A 15,338-nucleotide genomic window follows, 5' to 3' on the forward strand; every position below is an offset into this window, starting at 1 on the left:
TATCAAAGTATAGATTTTTCTACTGGTTTTTCTATTTTCCCTGGATAGTAGATGAATTGTTTGTAACAATAAAGTAAGCCTTGGTTTTTACCTTACCAGAATATCCTGTTTTTTTACTTGAAGCTCAGATATACCTTTGGACTGTGGCTTACACGGTTTTTAAAACTACCTGAACTTCACTTGTATGTGTGGCTTTCAGGGCGTCCACTGCCAAAACTGTCATGGCCAAGCAATATAGCATAGCAGGGGTGGTTACAGTACCTCTTTCCACGGTATACCCTCTAACATTTCACAGATATAAACTGAGACACACATGGCCAAGCAACATTAGAGTCTAGTCAAGATGGAAAAAGTTATTCATGAGGAAGAACAGATAAGCCAAAAGAGGCCGCCGCTGCTGCAGTTTGCTTTGGCCTGAGCTGACTGGGAAGGACAAAATTCTGCCCTTTCCTGTTCTCTCCTCCATCTGAGTTAACTGAGTACAAATTACTTTTGTGCTAAGCAGAGTAAGTTGAAGAAGCTACAGCAGTTTGCTTTCGCTTAAGCCTACTTAGAAGGACAAGAGTCTGTCTCCTCTCCTCTTTATCCTTAGTTGATTTGAGAGCAAGCTACTTTTGAATTCAATTTGCAGCCACTGAAGTAAGCTGAAGACAAAGGAGGAAAGTGGGAAGAGGAGAGAGAAACTGGGATATATTTTTTGAAAAAGTGGGATGACAAAGGATCATTTGGAACTGTGGCTGCCACCAGCATCCCTGCAGCATTTTTCACACTTCAGATATGTCTGGTGCCAGTCTTTCCCCAGGGCAGTGACTATTTCAGCATAGTACACCTCCTCCTGAGCCTGAAGGCACTTGGGTATGGCATGGCTGCCATCAAACATTCCATCTGGGATGGAGGGAAGCATCTCAGGTTGTCAGAATCTGGCATATTCTGTCATAAAATGGTTGTTGTTATTGTTGTAATATATAAGCATGTTTAACTGGATGTTATAGTGTTTTAGATAAGAAGGAGAATTATATGAATGTTTGAGTATATTAGGGTATGATGGAAATGGTAGGAGGAATAGTGCTGGTGGAAATAATTGGTGATAGTTCAAAGTGCTGCTTGTTGCCTGGGGCAGAAATGTGCAGATGTGTGGAGAAGGATTTTTCTCAGTCTGCTGGTGGGAAACAAAAAGTAAAGATGAAACCAGGACAGTATTGGGGGCTGGGTGAATGAGGCTAGTATGGAAGAGAGGGTTTTAATTAGTAATGAATTCAGATGAAGCTCATGAAGTTTTGGGCTGGGACATTCTTAACGTTACGCCAGTGTTGGTGGACGATGGCACTTCTGTCTGCAGATGTCTTCCTGCTAACACCTATGGTTTCTCTGGAATAAAGTTTTACTGTTTGCAATACAGAAGACTTGTTTACTGAACTCCTGGGAGAAAAGTTGTTCTTGACACAGGTGCTGTTATGAGAGGCAGTGAGTGGCCTGCCTGGAGTACATGGAGTTCTTATCCACCGTGAATTTCAGCTAGGCACTTCAAAACCTGGCTACATCCATGTAAATTTGGAGCCTATGTTTAAATACAAAAAGCCTTTTGTTTTCTCTTGATTCAGAATAATATCTCTCTCTCCTCCCCCCTCTCTCTCCAGTTTGTTCTTCAAATTAGCAAGGCTTACGCTAATCCTTCTCAGTGGTGGGTGCGTGGCTTTCTGCCATGGCTACGGCCCCCTACCCTAGTGACGTACATCCCCCCCAAACCTGAGAGAAGGTAGTGTTCTTTCTATACATGCCACCACCTTTTTCTCTCTTCTTGCCCACGCAGTCTAATTATACAGAGGAGTAATTAGAACTTTCCTTAGATGCTGCACCGACAGATTACCGTTGACTTGCTTTGATATGCAAAGTTAATTGTAATGGGGAGGAGAGTTAATTGTAATGGGGGGGAGAGACGTAGATTACACACTTTGCTGACACATGTGCACCAGCTGTCAGGCTTATTGTGGGCTGCGTGAAGGCCAAGGGCAAGCCGCACTTTGTTGTTGTTGTGTGCCTTCAGGTTGTTTCCGACTTATGACGACTCCAAGGCAAACCTATCATGAGTTTTTCTTGCCAAGATTTGTTCAGAGGGGATTTGCATTTGCCTTCCTCTGAGCCAGAGAGAAAGTGGTTTGCTCAAGACCACCCAGTGGGTTTCCATGGTTGAGAAGGGATTTGAACCCAGGTCTCCAGAGTCGTAGTCCAATTCTCAAACCACTATGCCACACTGGCTCTCAAGCAGGAGAGAAAAGAGAGAGCACACCCTGTGAACCAGTAGCAAACTTTTGAAGGTGCAGAAGCCTCCATGGCAACCTTCTAACCAGTTTGGAAAAGGCAGATTAATCTGAATACACATGAAAAAGATCTAGCAGTCTTAGTAGACTATGTGCTAAATATGAGACAACAGTGTGATGCAGCAGCCAAAAAGCCAATGCAGTGGGCTGCATCAACAGGAGTAGTGTCCAGATCAAAAGAAGTAGTAGTACCCCCTAATCTACTTTGGTCACACCTCACCTGGAATACTGCGTCCAGTTCTGGGCACCACAGTTCAAGAAGGATATTGACAAGATGGAACATGTCCAGAGAAGATCAACCAAGATGATCAAATTTCTTCACTTTTAGGACAAAGGGAAGTTGATGTTTGAAAATATGAATGTAGGAAAAAGTGAACTGGATAGGTTTTCCAATCCCTACTCCCCCAGGGGGGTAGCCAGAGTGGCATAAGGGTTTGAGTGCTGGACTAAGATCCTGGAGACCAGGGTTCAAATCCCTCTTCAGCCATGCAAACCTACTGGATGACCTTGGGCAAGTCATTCTCTCTCAGTTTCAAAGGAAGGCAAAGGCAAACCCCCTCTGAAGAAATCTTGCCAAGAGAACTTCATGATAGTTCATCATAGGGTTGCCATAAGCGACTTGAAGGCATACAACAACAAAAACAACTATGGTTTGAGTGTTGGACTCCAACTCTGGAGATCAGGGTTTGATTCCCTGCTTGAGCATAAAAACCCAGTGGGTGATCCTGGGCAAGTCACACTCTCTCAGCCTCAGAGGATGGCAAGGGCAAACCTCTTCTGAAGAAACTTGCCAAGAAATCCCTGAGATAGGTTCACCTTAGGGCCACCATACATAAAAAATGACTTGGAGGCACACAACAACAGAGGAGTGTATCAGAGATATGCTCTCTGCTCTCACTTACCGGCTGGTTGGGTTGTGTCTGAGGAAGTGGCAAAATCCTCATCGTAGGATTCGTCGTTGGAGTCATCTCCATCCACCGAAGACCAAGCCCTCAGCTTGGCTTCAGCAATGGCAAATTGTTCTGCAACACCTAGGAAGGAGAAAAAGGTGTCAAGTAGAGGAAGAAAGATGGAGCCTATAGGGAACAAAGTATGAGTAACAGGACAGAGTGCTGAATAAGTGTCAGTGTCAGGGTTTCTGCTGCAGGCAGGAATTCAAGGCCATAACAGTGCAGTGAGCAGTAAGAGAAGCTTCACCTGTTGAATTTCAGACTACCAAGAAACTGTCAAAAAGAATACAACACATGGAGAAAATGCCCCATTACCAAAGTGACTATATCAGCGGAATAATAATAGTAATAATAATAATAATAATAATAATAATAATAATAATCCTATGTTTTTCCTAAAATGGGAACTCAAGGTAGTCACAAATTAACATAATGGCAAACAGTTTTATAGCTGAAACATACAAAAGGTCACCGTTAAACTGGAATGTAACATTTTGTAATGTCAAACACACACTATTAAAAATGATAAGCAAGCAGTCAATTAAAAACAGCACCACATCCTAATCAAAGACCTTTCATTACCATTAAAAACAATTTAAAGTGTACAATTAAAGATAATTAAAAATGTTTTCAAAGGTACAATTAAAAACAGTACAGCATCCTCCGTACTAAAAGCCTTTTCTTTAAAGGCACTGAGTTCTCAAAAGCATGCCAGGATTAATAAGTCTTTTCCTGCTGACAGTACAACCACAAGGAAGGGGCTGTTATAGCTTTCCTAGGAAGGGAATTACAGAAGCTAGGGGCAACCACAGAGAAGGCTGCAGTGTTCAACCTCTTTTCCTGATGCAGGTTTCTGCTTTAAAACTGACACCTGGCAAGTAGGGCAAAACAGATTCTTGACCTAAGAGTAAAGTATTATCCAAAATCCACAAAATAGTAATACATTTATTGGGTCAACCAAAATGCACATTGTACATCTTACAAGCTTTCGAAGTTCTACTGGCTTCTTCATCAGGCAAAGTGTTTAAAATGATACAGGAGAAAGAACAAAACATTTGACAGTATTAGTCGTAGCCCAGCATTTAGTCAAAATGTTGTGTTTGACAAAAGAGAAGAGGCTTTAATAGTAGTGTGTGTGTGTGTGTGTGTGTGTGTGTCTATCAGGAGCTGTAGCATGAAGCTAGCATGGTGTAGTGGTTTCAATGTTGGACTAGAACTCCAGGAGACCATGGTTTGAATCCTTGCTTGGCCATGGAAATCCACTGAGTGAACTTGAGCAAGCCATACTCTCAGCCCCTGAGAAAAGCAATGGCAAACATCCTCTAAATATAATTTGCCAAGAAAACTCCATGATCACCTTAGGATTGCCAGAAGTCAGACGTGACTTGAAGGCAGACAACAGAAAAGCACAACAGGCTACGCATTAACACAGTGGCAGTTGGTGACTTCCATGTCAGTGGAGAGTGGTGAGTCTGATCTAGGTTTTATTCTCAACTTTACAGGAGCTATGCAAGATGTGAACTCTGTTGTTGTTGTGTGCCTTCGAGTCATTTCTGACTTACAGCAACCCCAAGACAATGTTATCATGGGGTTTTCTTGGTAAGTTTCTTCAAAGGGGGTTTGCCTTTGCCATCCTCTGAGGCTGAGAGATTGTGACTTGCCCAAGGTCACCCAATTGGTTTCCATGGCATAACCGGGATTTGAACCCTAGTCATCAGAGTCCTAGTCCAATGCTCAAACCACTACATCAAACTGGATTTATCTCCCCCCCCCAATGTGTTCTGCACCTTGGACAGCTTGGCTAATGATTTAACTCTGGAGAGAATTCACCATCCCACCAACAAGCAAGCCACTGCTCCTCCTAACAAACACAGTTCAAGATTTACCGCTAGACAACTGGATGATCGAGGCAAAGGTATTCCAGAGGTGTCACACTGAGGATGGAGCAGGCTTGTTTTCTGCTGCTCCAGAGACTAGAACACAGAACAATAGATGCAAGCTACAGGAAAAGAGATTCCGCTTCAACATTAGGAGGAACTTCTTGACAGTAAAGAGCTGTTCGACTGTGGAACACACTCCCTCAGAGTGTGCAGGAGTCTGCTTCCTTGGAGGTTTTTAAACAGAGGCTGGACGGCCATCTGTCAGGGATGCTTTGATTGTGAATTCCTGCATGGCAGGGGATTGGACTTGATGGCCCTTGTGGTCTCTTCCAACTCTATAATTCTGATACTAGGATTCCCTTGGAGAGTGGTGGAGTCTCCTTCCTTAGAGGTCTTTAAACAGAGGCTGGATGGCTACCTGTCGGAGATGCTTTGCTTCTGATTTCCTGCATGGCAGAGGGTTGGACTGGTCTGGTGGCCTTTGTGGTCTCTTCCAACTGTGTGATTCTGTGATTCCTAGCTGCATGTTTTTCCACTCTTCCTTAGTGCTCAGAGAGAGAGATTAAACTTGCAAGTGGTAACCTTCCTCCAAAGTCAAAGCCCCAGGGAATGCAAATGATTATACTAGTTAATTCACTGAGGCAGGTTGCTGATTCTCCCAGAGGAAACCCACTCCTGCACTCACCCGTGCCATTGTTGAATTTCACACATTCATTCATCTTAAACATATGCAGATTTAAAACTGCCTCCAGCCCAATGCTATGCTGAGATGTGACAAAAAAGCCCAGTTGCCCTATATTCTACTGGCAGAATAAATTGTGCAAATTAGGACAATTAGCATGACACTACCAAATTGACATGCTTTTGTTGCAAACAAGGGATTTATTTAGGCCAGGGTCTCAGACTGAGAAGAGCCTAAATACCTTAAGGGCACCAGATCCCATCTGGTCTTGGAAGCTAAGCAGGGTCACCTCTGGTTAGTATTTGGATGGGAGACTGCCAAAGGATGCCAGGTGCTGCAGGCTCTATTTCAGAGGAAGGAACTGGCAAAACCACCTATGAGGATTCCTTGCCTGAGAAAACCCATGGGATCGCCATAAGTCAACAGACAACGTGAAGGCACATGCGCACACACTCTCAGCCTGCAATAAGAGCCTGAGATGGATAGGCTGAGCTATTGGCAAGAAACTCATTGACAGACAGAAAAATACAAGTCTGAGAGAGGCATAACTGCAGAGGTGGAAAAACCTTACTTGTTGGATTACAACAGTCAGAATTCCCCAGCCCCCAGTCATCGTGATCAGGGGCATAGCTCCTGGGGGATTCTGGGCATTGGATTCCAATAAAGGAACACTTTCAAGTTCAGCACATGTGTATAGCTAGCACATATCCAGCAGGCTTCTCACATCTCTAAGGGGAGTGACATCTGATATCAAGGAGGGCCTCTCCTCATTCCCTTCCACTCTGAAGTCCAATCTCAAAGAAACATAAGAACTGCATCAAACCTGAACATCATTCAACCCATTCTTCTTTCCCCCCAGCAAGCAGTACATGAAAGCACTTTTGCTCTCAGTGTTAAAATCCTCAGCTTTTGGTCTCCAGAAAATGAGGTCTCTCCAGAAGATGTGTGGCAAGGTTCTCTCCCAAGAGATGGCCATCCAACTTCTTTAAACAGAACACCAAAAAAGGTGAGGCCCCCACCTTTCAAGGCCACCTCTTCCACTGCTGCCCTTACCATGAAGATGTTCTTCTTACCAGTGGTTCCCAAACTTTGGTCCTTCCCAAACTTTGGTTCTCCTTCAGCTCCCAGAATTACTGATTGTGGTCCAAGCTTGCTGGGGCTTTTGGGAGTTGAAGTCCTGAATGCCCAGAGGACAAAAGTTTGGCAACCATCAGTTTAGACAGAATACTTTTTCCTCTAATCTTAATATATTAGTTCGTGTCCTAGTCTCTAGCAGAAAACAAGCTTGCTCCAGCTTCTATATGGCATTGTTTCCTATATATAAAAAATGGCTATCATATCAGCTTTCAGTCATCCCTTCTCCAGGCTAAACATACTCGGCTCCTTAAACCGTTTCTTACAGAGCTTAGTTGTCAGACCTTCTACCATTTTGATCACCCTCCTTTGGACACATTACAACTTGTCAATATTCTTCTTGAATTATTGTGCCCAAAAATGATCATAATATTCTAGATGAGATCTGACCAAAGCTGAAGAGAATGGCACTATTACCTCCCTCAGTCTGAACACTATACTCCTGCTGATGGATCACAAAGTTATAATGGCTTTTTTGAAATGTATAAATAAAGGACGGGTGACACCTGGCTTGACAGCAGTCCATGTAAAAAGGATTTAGTAGGCCACAAACTAAGCACAAGTCAATAGTGTGATGTGACAGCAAATAAAGAAGTGATTAAAAGCTAGCATGGTGTGCTTTGAGCATTGAGCAATAACTCTGGAGACCAGGATTCAAATCCCGGCTCAGACATGTAAACCTACTGGGTGACCTCAGACAAGTCACATGCTCTCAGCCTCATAAGATGGCAATGGCAAACCCCTGTAAAGAAACCTGTCAAGAAAGCCCCATGGTAGGTTTTCCTTAAGGTAATCATAAGTTGGAAACACTTGAAGGCACACAACAACAACAATCATTCAAGTGCAGGTGATCATAACTGGAGCCCTCATAGCTGTGCCACGGAGGAAAATCCCCAAAAGACAAAGTGCTGTGCTGAGACATATAATAGATCTAGTCTATCAAGAGCAGATCTTTTGTAAATCTAATAGGCCTTAATTGTCCATTCAGGATCAAGCCACCTGATAAAACTTTGCATGACAACAGGGGTGAATACGAAAAACCATGTTGGAACAAATCAAAAGCTTCTGTGTTGTGGCCAACCATTTGCCATAGAAGGCCCACGTGCTGGTATCTGACCATACAATACTGCTGTTTATCCCCATTAGCTACTGTGTGAATATCTAAGCTCAGATGGAAGATAGGCACAAATAATGCTGTTGGTTCACAAAACATTTGGTTATAAATGGTTCAGCAAGAGGTTGGGGATTCGATTCAGATGGCAAACCTGTTGCACAGTGAGTTTCACAACTGCTTTGCACAATTGTAGTGCAACAAAACTAAGCTAGACACCTCCCTTGTGCTGACTCTGAACATGTACAGCTGCTGGGCACAATGGGGCCTTACTGCAATGACATTATCATGGATACAGGCCACAAAATATTTTATCCTTGAGCTGGGTCTAAATACCTTCTGAACATATGCAGAGTATCCTCTGCAACAAGAAGAAATGGTCTGGGGGACTGGGCTCTGGCAGTTTGCATTTCCCTTGGCATACACCATTTGCAAGAGCCCAGAGCCTGTGATTGGACTGAGCTGTGTATTTGTTAATTTTACTTGTCAGCAAGCAGCCAAGCCTGTGGTTAAATGGGGGTGGCGTGTGGCTAATTTGGGGCTGCAGCTGGCTGTGTGCGTCACATCCTGGGAAGGGGGAAGTGGTCAGTCACTCCCAGCTTCAGGCTCCAGCACTTGCAATTAGCCCAGAAGTGCTGAGGGACGGGTGGAACTCAGGCTGAATCACCACCAAAGAGTGGGCAGAGTGGCTGAGACTCAGGCAAACTGCAATGTGCCAACATCTATGAGGACAGGAGAGAAGGGCATGGACTGATTAATGGGTGGTGGGGAGAGGGGCTTGAGTTTCCCCTTGAGTTGCCATTTATCCTGGAATACCTGGAAAATCCCAGGCTGAAGGGACTAAAAATTGTCCTGGTTGGTCGGGCAGTTGAAGCACTAAATCCCAAATTTCTCCTTTGTCACTGTCTGATGTGTAGATTAAAATGTGGCAGTGGTGATGAAGTAGGAAGCCAAGGCAAGCAGACAGGCACTTGAAGGAGTCTCATCCTGACTTGCAAGCTCGGGTTGCTGCTGTACAGGGTTAGAAAGGCCACCTTATTCTTCCATTCCTCCCCCCTTCCCCTGATAGACCCAGAAGGTGGGAAAGGAAAGGAGGTAAGAAGAGATGGCCTTGTGTTGTGTGGTGATTGTGTCAGTGGCATGAGCTTAGGACTTAGCAGCACACTGGGATACCACTTCCAAACAGAGAGTAATGGGAGTTTCTTTACTCTTTGGGGCTGCTTGGAAGTTTCCCTCTCTTCACATCAGCTGGGGGGGGGGGGGGCAGAAAAAGAAAGCTCTTAGTTCGGTACTGGTACTGAGGCTGAAGCATAATGGTAGAAAAAGTACAACTATTAATGTGTTGAATTTGCATAATCGGAATGCAGATTAATAATATGCATAAATATAATAATTTGTGCAATATGCAAATTAAATGCCTGGATATGAGGGGCAGGAATATGGCAACGCTAGTTTCCCCAAGAGTAAGCTGAAGAAGCTGACCATCTCTTTCCAGAATGATCTGGCAACATTGGACCACTAAGATTCCTATGTAGTTGACCTTCTTCTCGAATTACCAATCAGAAATGTACAAAACGACCAAGCATCAGGAAATATTGAGACAGCGATTGATGTTGAGCCCTACCAGGAATAACAAAGGATTCCTGCAATCTCTCTTGGGCACACTTGCTTGGGAGTAAGCTACTCTGGACACTTTTGTCCACATTGTGCTTGTAAGAGTCTTCCTACATAAGGATGTTTCAAAATGGTTATGGATGAGAAAAGTAATTTGCCCTCCCCCTGCCTGTCAGTGCTGAGCTCTGTGTGTGTTGTGTGCCTTCAAGTTGTTTCCATCTTATGGTGACTTAAGGCCTTGGGCAGGTCACACATTCTCAGCCTCAGAGGATGGCAAAACCCCTTTGATGAAACTTGCCAAGAAAACTATATGATAGGGTCAGAAATGACATGAAGGCACACAACAATGACAAAAACAATAACAACAACAAGAGGAACCTTTCTTGGCAAGATTTGTTCAGAGGAGGTTTGTCATTGCCTTCACCTGAGGCTGAAAACATATGACTTGCCCAGTGGCTTTCATGATTGAGCAGGGAGTCGAACCCTGGTCTCCAGAGTCACAGTCCAACACTCAAGCCACTACACCCCAACTGGCTCCCTCCACATAAAATAAAAGGTCCCAGGGTCCCTGTTTGAGTGAGGAGGAGGAGGAGGAAGAGTGGTCTGCTACCTTTTACAGATACAGAGAAACGGGGATCTCGGTAGTCAGTAGTGACAGCTTACATCTCATTCAAGGATGAAATGTATGTTAATGAAGGACAGAGCAATGGCCATCATTGAAACTCTAGATCACTTTTAATTAGGAATGGGAATTATGTAGTCCCATACATGTAATTGAACTGCAACAACTCCAAGCATTCCTCACTAGGTTTGCTACAGCTGCTGGAAGTTGCAGTCAAAACATGGCTATAGGGTTACTTGATTCTCACCTCTGACTGCCCTAAAGGTAGGCTAGTTTGGAGGGTGAGCGCTTGTTCTGGAGAATAATTCTAGAGCTTGGAAAGATTGTTTTCAGTTCACAGAATCTCCACGCCAGAATGGCCATAGTAAAAAAGTGAACTTTTCAAGGTATTGTATCTTTGACTATAGTACCATTTTGTTTCACTAGCCCTCTCCTTATAGCAGCCTCTTCGAAGCAGCATGCAGATCTGCACTGGCATTGCTTGTTATCTGCCACATGAAATGCCAACATGACCTGGGATAAAACTGAATATGACCTTGGCTCAACAATAGTCAGGAAAAATGCTACACTGGTGGAAATGTGCCTGCAAGCTATTCTTTACCCATTGTCTTTTTTACTAAGATTTGCTAAACTGGGCTGGTCTTTGAAAATGCTCCATCTACACTTTAGCTGCCATTCTATTTCTTTTTCAGCAGCTGGGGGCTTTTCAGATGCCATTGGGCTGCAACTCCATCATCCTTCATCCTTGCTGTTTGGGGGGTGATGGGAGCTGCAGTCCTCCCACGTTTCCAGCATGTTCCCCACGTCTGATTCTGTATCATGGGTAGCTTTGCCAGGTTTTCCCAATGGCAAAAAGGGAGATTTGAAATGTATGACCTTCAGGGTTGACAATCAGAAAACAGCTACTACAAGTGTGGGTTTTCCCTACATACTAGATGAAATTATTAATTTCAGTTAATTTAACTGTGTACAATCAACATATTACAGGATGCACATACTTCTGGCGGCGACAGGTCAAAGCCCTCCAGGAATGCCCCTCTTACTATCAGACCTTCTTTCTCTTCACCTTCCCACCAGGGCCCTCCGTTCGGGTAGCCAAGGGTTCCTGTAGCCCGGATTCCTCTGCCCCATCCCGGATTCGCCCCTTTTCACTTGCTGCCCCTCACTCCTGGAACCTTCTTCTCCACAAGCAAGAGCCATCACTTCTTAACCAGCTTCAAACGGACTGAAACCATCCTATTCAGAGAAGCTTTCCCAGGCATCGCATAATTGTGCTACTATCTGGATGTTCTGTTGTTGGCTGTTTATCGATCCATTTCCTGTATTCCTATGTACTGTATTGTTATTATCCTACTTGTGATTATGTATTTCTCTGGATAATGTTAACCATCCATTATGAAGCCTTGCCCTCCCTCCTCAGTCCATCTGCCTTGGTCCAGACCTCGGAGGTTGAGAGAACGGCTGGACCTCTTACCCTTCCCGTCACCACCCCTTCTCCTTCTGTCATGTCTTTTTAGATTGTAAGCCTGAGGGCAGGGAACGTCTAACTAAAAAGATTGCATGTACAGCGCTGGTAAATTTACAGCGCTTCATAAATAGGTATAATAATAATAAAATAATAATAATGCTGGGCCCACATTCCAAATACAGGATTATTTGGCATGCTCTTTGTCCAATCTTTGTTAATGTTGTTGGTGTACCTTCAAATCATTTCCAACTTATGGCAACCCTAAGGCAAACCTATCATGGTTTTCTTGGCAAGCTTTGTTCAGAGATAGTTTGCCATTCTCCGAAGCTGAGAGAGGTGACTTGGCCCAGTGGGTTCCACGGCTTCGTGGGGAATTAAACCCCCTGGTCTCCAGAGGCGTAGTCCAACATTCAAACCACAATGCCACAAACCTCTACAAACAAACTTCTTTTTAAATAAAATACTTTTAGTTCAGCCCAGCCTCTTTACTTCCTGTCCTCTGCATAGCTGGATTTGTTTTAGTTGCATTGTCATGTCATGATGAAGGAGGGCTGGGAAACACAGACTTTCAAGTGCTAGAAGGACCATGGTATCCTTCTGGAACACCTGAGAGAGTTAGGAATCGTTGGCTCGCTCTGCAGTGGCTATGTTCCTACTCTTGGGCAGATTCCAGATGGTGATACTGGGGGACAGTGCTCCTCTATGATAAACTGACATCGGGCGTCCCTGAGGGCACCATTCTGTCCCCCATGCTGTTTAACATTTACATGAAGCCACTGGTTGAGATCATCCGGAGACAGGGGTGGGGTGTTATCAGTACGCTGATGACACCCAAATCTATTTTCTATGTCTCAGACTGTTTCAGTGACCAAGGAGGGCATCTCCCCCCCCTGAATGACTGCCTGAAGTTGGTAATGGATTGGATGAGGGAAAATAGACTTAGCTGAATCCAAAAAACGGAGGTACACGTGATAGGTAACCCAATCCAGGTATGGAGAAAGTTCGCCAGTTCTAGATGGGTTACACTTTCCCTGAAAGACGGCGTCCGCAGCTTGGGATGCTCTGGATTTGCCGCTTCAACTGTCTTCTCAGATTGATGCAACAGCCAGGAGTGCTGTTATCAGCTTCGGCTGATACGCCAGTTGCGGCCCTACTGGAGCAGCGGGACCTAGAAATGGTCGTACTGCGCTAGTTACCTCTCATCTTGATTCTGCAGTGTGCTCTACATGGGCAACCTTTGGCCACGTCCAGAAGCTGCAATTTAACAAAACATGGCAGCCAGACTGGTCGCTGGGAAAATCCAAGTTCGACCATTACACCTATTTAAAATCTTACATTGGCTGCCTATAGCTTCCGACACAGTACAGTTGGTTATCACTATAAAGCCCTACAGGGCCTGGGTCCAGTCTACTTGAAGGAAGGCCTCCTCCCAACAATCCTTCCATACACTCCGATCCTCCCGAAAAACTTTTACAATCTAGAAAGACCAGACTGGCGGGACCTCCCGGAGGTCCTTTTCTCTACCCGCTCCAAAAACGTGGAATGACCTGCCGGTGGGATGTAAAATATCTCCAAAATTCGAAAATTAGGAGAAAAATGCCAGTTTCGACAAATTCTCTAACATGTAGGAGAGGAGAAGAATTCTGAGTAATTCTTGATCAAGAGTAAGATTTTTTTTTAATAATTCACAAATGGAGGGAAGAGAGAAATTTGAGCTGACAAATTCGACCTCCGGACTTGGGTATTTGCATAAGAAGCTATCATTCATCCTGGCTTTTACCAGGGCTATTTCCTTTGTTTGGTGAAAAACAAACAGAACAAAAGGAGGGAGCCTCTCCACTTTACACATGCTCTGCCATTCAAATTCTCCAAAAGAGAAGAAGAGGTGGGGATCAAATAATATATAATTTATGCCCAGCTCTTCTTCAGCCAAAGGCTATCAGAGCAGCTTACAATTTACAGATATTTCCTGCCCTCAGGCTTGCAATCAAAGGGACAAGAGACAAAGGAGACAAATGGCAGGGGAAAAGTTCACAGATCCTCATTCTCCCAATTCTCTTTTGTGAGGGTCACATTCTCTCAGCCTCAGAGCGGACATGACCATCTCTCTCTCTGCAACTCTCCATGGGTGATGCTAAGGTCATGCAATGATGATGATGATGATGATGATGATAGCCCTACCCAAATGCGAGGACTAGATGTATTTTGGATTTGGAGTTTTTCGAACTATCCAGTTCGACCAATACTTTAGGTATGGAAAATCCTGGGATTTGCAGTAGTTGTGCCACAGTGCTCTCTGAAAAGAAGGCTAAATGTCTAAATTCTTAAACACAAACTACAATACCCAGATATTGTTGTTGGTGTTGGGTTGTTTTTAATTTGCTTATATCCCAGGGTTCGAATGCCCACCTTGCCAAGAACACCTCGTCTCAGCGGTGTGTAGTGAGCATATACACGAGCATTACACATTCAACAGCTCCCAGTTTGTCTCTGTGGGTGTGGTGTGTGTATATATATTATATGTGTGTGTGTGTGTGTGTGTGTTATGTATATGTAAGATATATATAACAAACCACACACAGATTGGTGTGTAAGCATAGACTGCAGCATTACACTTTCAGCAGCTCCCAGTTTGTGCTGTGTGTGTGTGGTGTGTGTGTATATATATGTGTGGTGTGTGTTGTGTGGTGATATGTAGTATGTCTGTACATCTATATATAGATATAGCTAGCACCGCACACACGAGGTGTGTGTAAGCATCTACATGCGCATACACTTTCGCAGCTCACAGTTGTCTTGTGTGTAATATAGATGTTGTGTGGTGTGTGTGTTTTACATTTAGTATGTATATATATAGTATATATACTATAACAACCACAAAGATGTGTGTGTGGAAGCATATACATGCAGCATTACCTTTCAGAGCTCCACAGTTTGGTGCTTGTGTATATTATATTTATATATATATAGGTGTGTGTCTATGTATAGTATGCTGTATATCTGTATGTAGGTGTATCTATATATTATACACACCCCCAAACACACAAGCTGTGGGTGTAAGCAATAACATGTCAGCATTAAACTTTCAGCAGCTCCACAGTTTGTGTGAGGTGTAATATATTTATATATATATATGCGTGTGTGTAATGTTTTATGTATATATATATATATATCATATATAGATAATACAAACACACAAAGATGTGGTGTGTACGCATATCATGCAGCATTAAACTTTCAGCAGCTCCACAATGGTGGTGAGTGTGTATCATATATTTATTATAGTATATGCGTGTGTGTATATGTATATGTATAGTATGTGTAGTATGTATGTAGGTATATTACAAACACACAAAGAAGTGTGTGTAAGCATATACATGCAGCATTACACTTTCGCTGCTCCACAGTTTGTGTGTGTGTATCTACAACACACCACACAACAGCTGTGTATGTACACATATAATCGGCTTCACCTTTTGGCAGTAACACTATAAGGTGTGGTGGGTGGAATTCTGCACTCTCCTTGCCTATTATTATTTTATTATTATTATTAATTATT

At 43.6% G+C, this 15,338-nt stretch overlaps 1 protein-coding gene across 4 annotated transcripts in view; it reads right to left on the reverse strand.

Annotated features, from left to right (window-relative positions):
• The window catches only part of FAM131A (family with sequence similarity 131 member A), a 92,186-nt gene that overhangs the window by 4,987 nt on the left and 71,861 nt on the right, over window positions 1-15,338 (reverse strand). For all 4 annotated transcript variants that reach the window (XM_042460858.1, XM_042460856.1, XM_042460855.1 and 1 more), the window contains one exon: window positions 3,221-3,349. In XM_042460858.1, the coding sequence (XP_042316792.1) occupies window positions 3,221-3,349 (129 nt within the window). The remainder of the gene's footprint in view (window positions 1-3,220; window positions 3,350-15,338) is intronic.

This window comes from Sceloporus undulatus, chromosome 3 (assembly GCF_019175285.1).
Source record: "Sceloporus undulatus isolate JIND9_A2432 ecotype Alabama chromosome 3, SceUnd_v1.1, whole genome shotgun sequence".
Lineage (NCBI taxonomy): Eukaryota > Metazoa > Chordata > Lepidosauria > Squamata > Phrynosomatidae > Sceloporus > Sceloporus undulatus.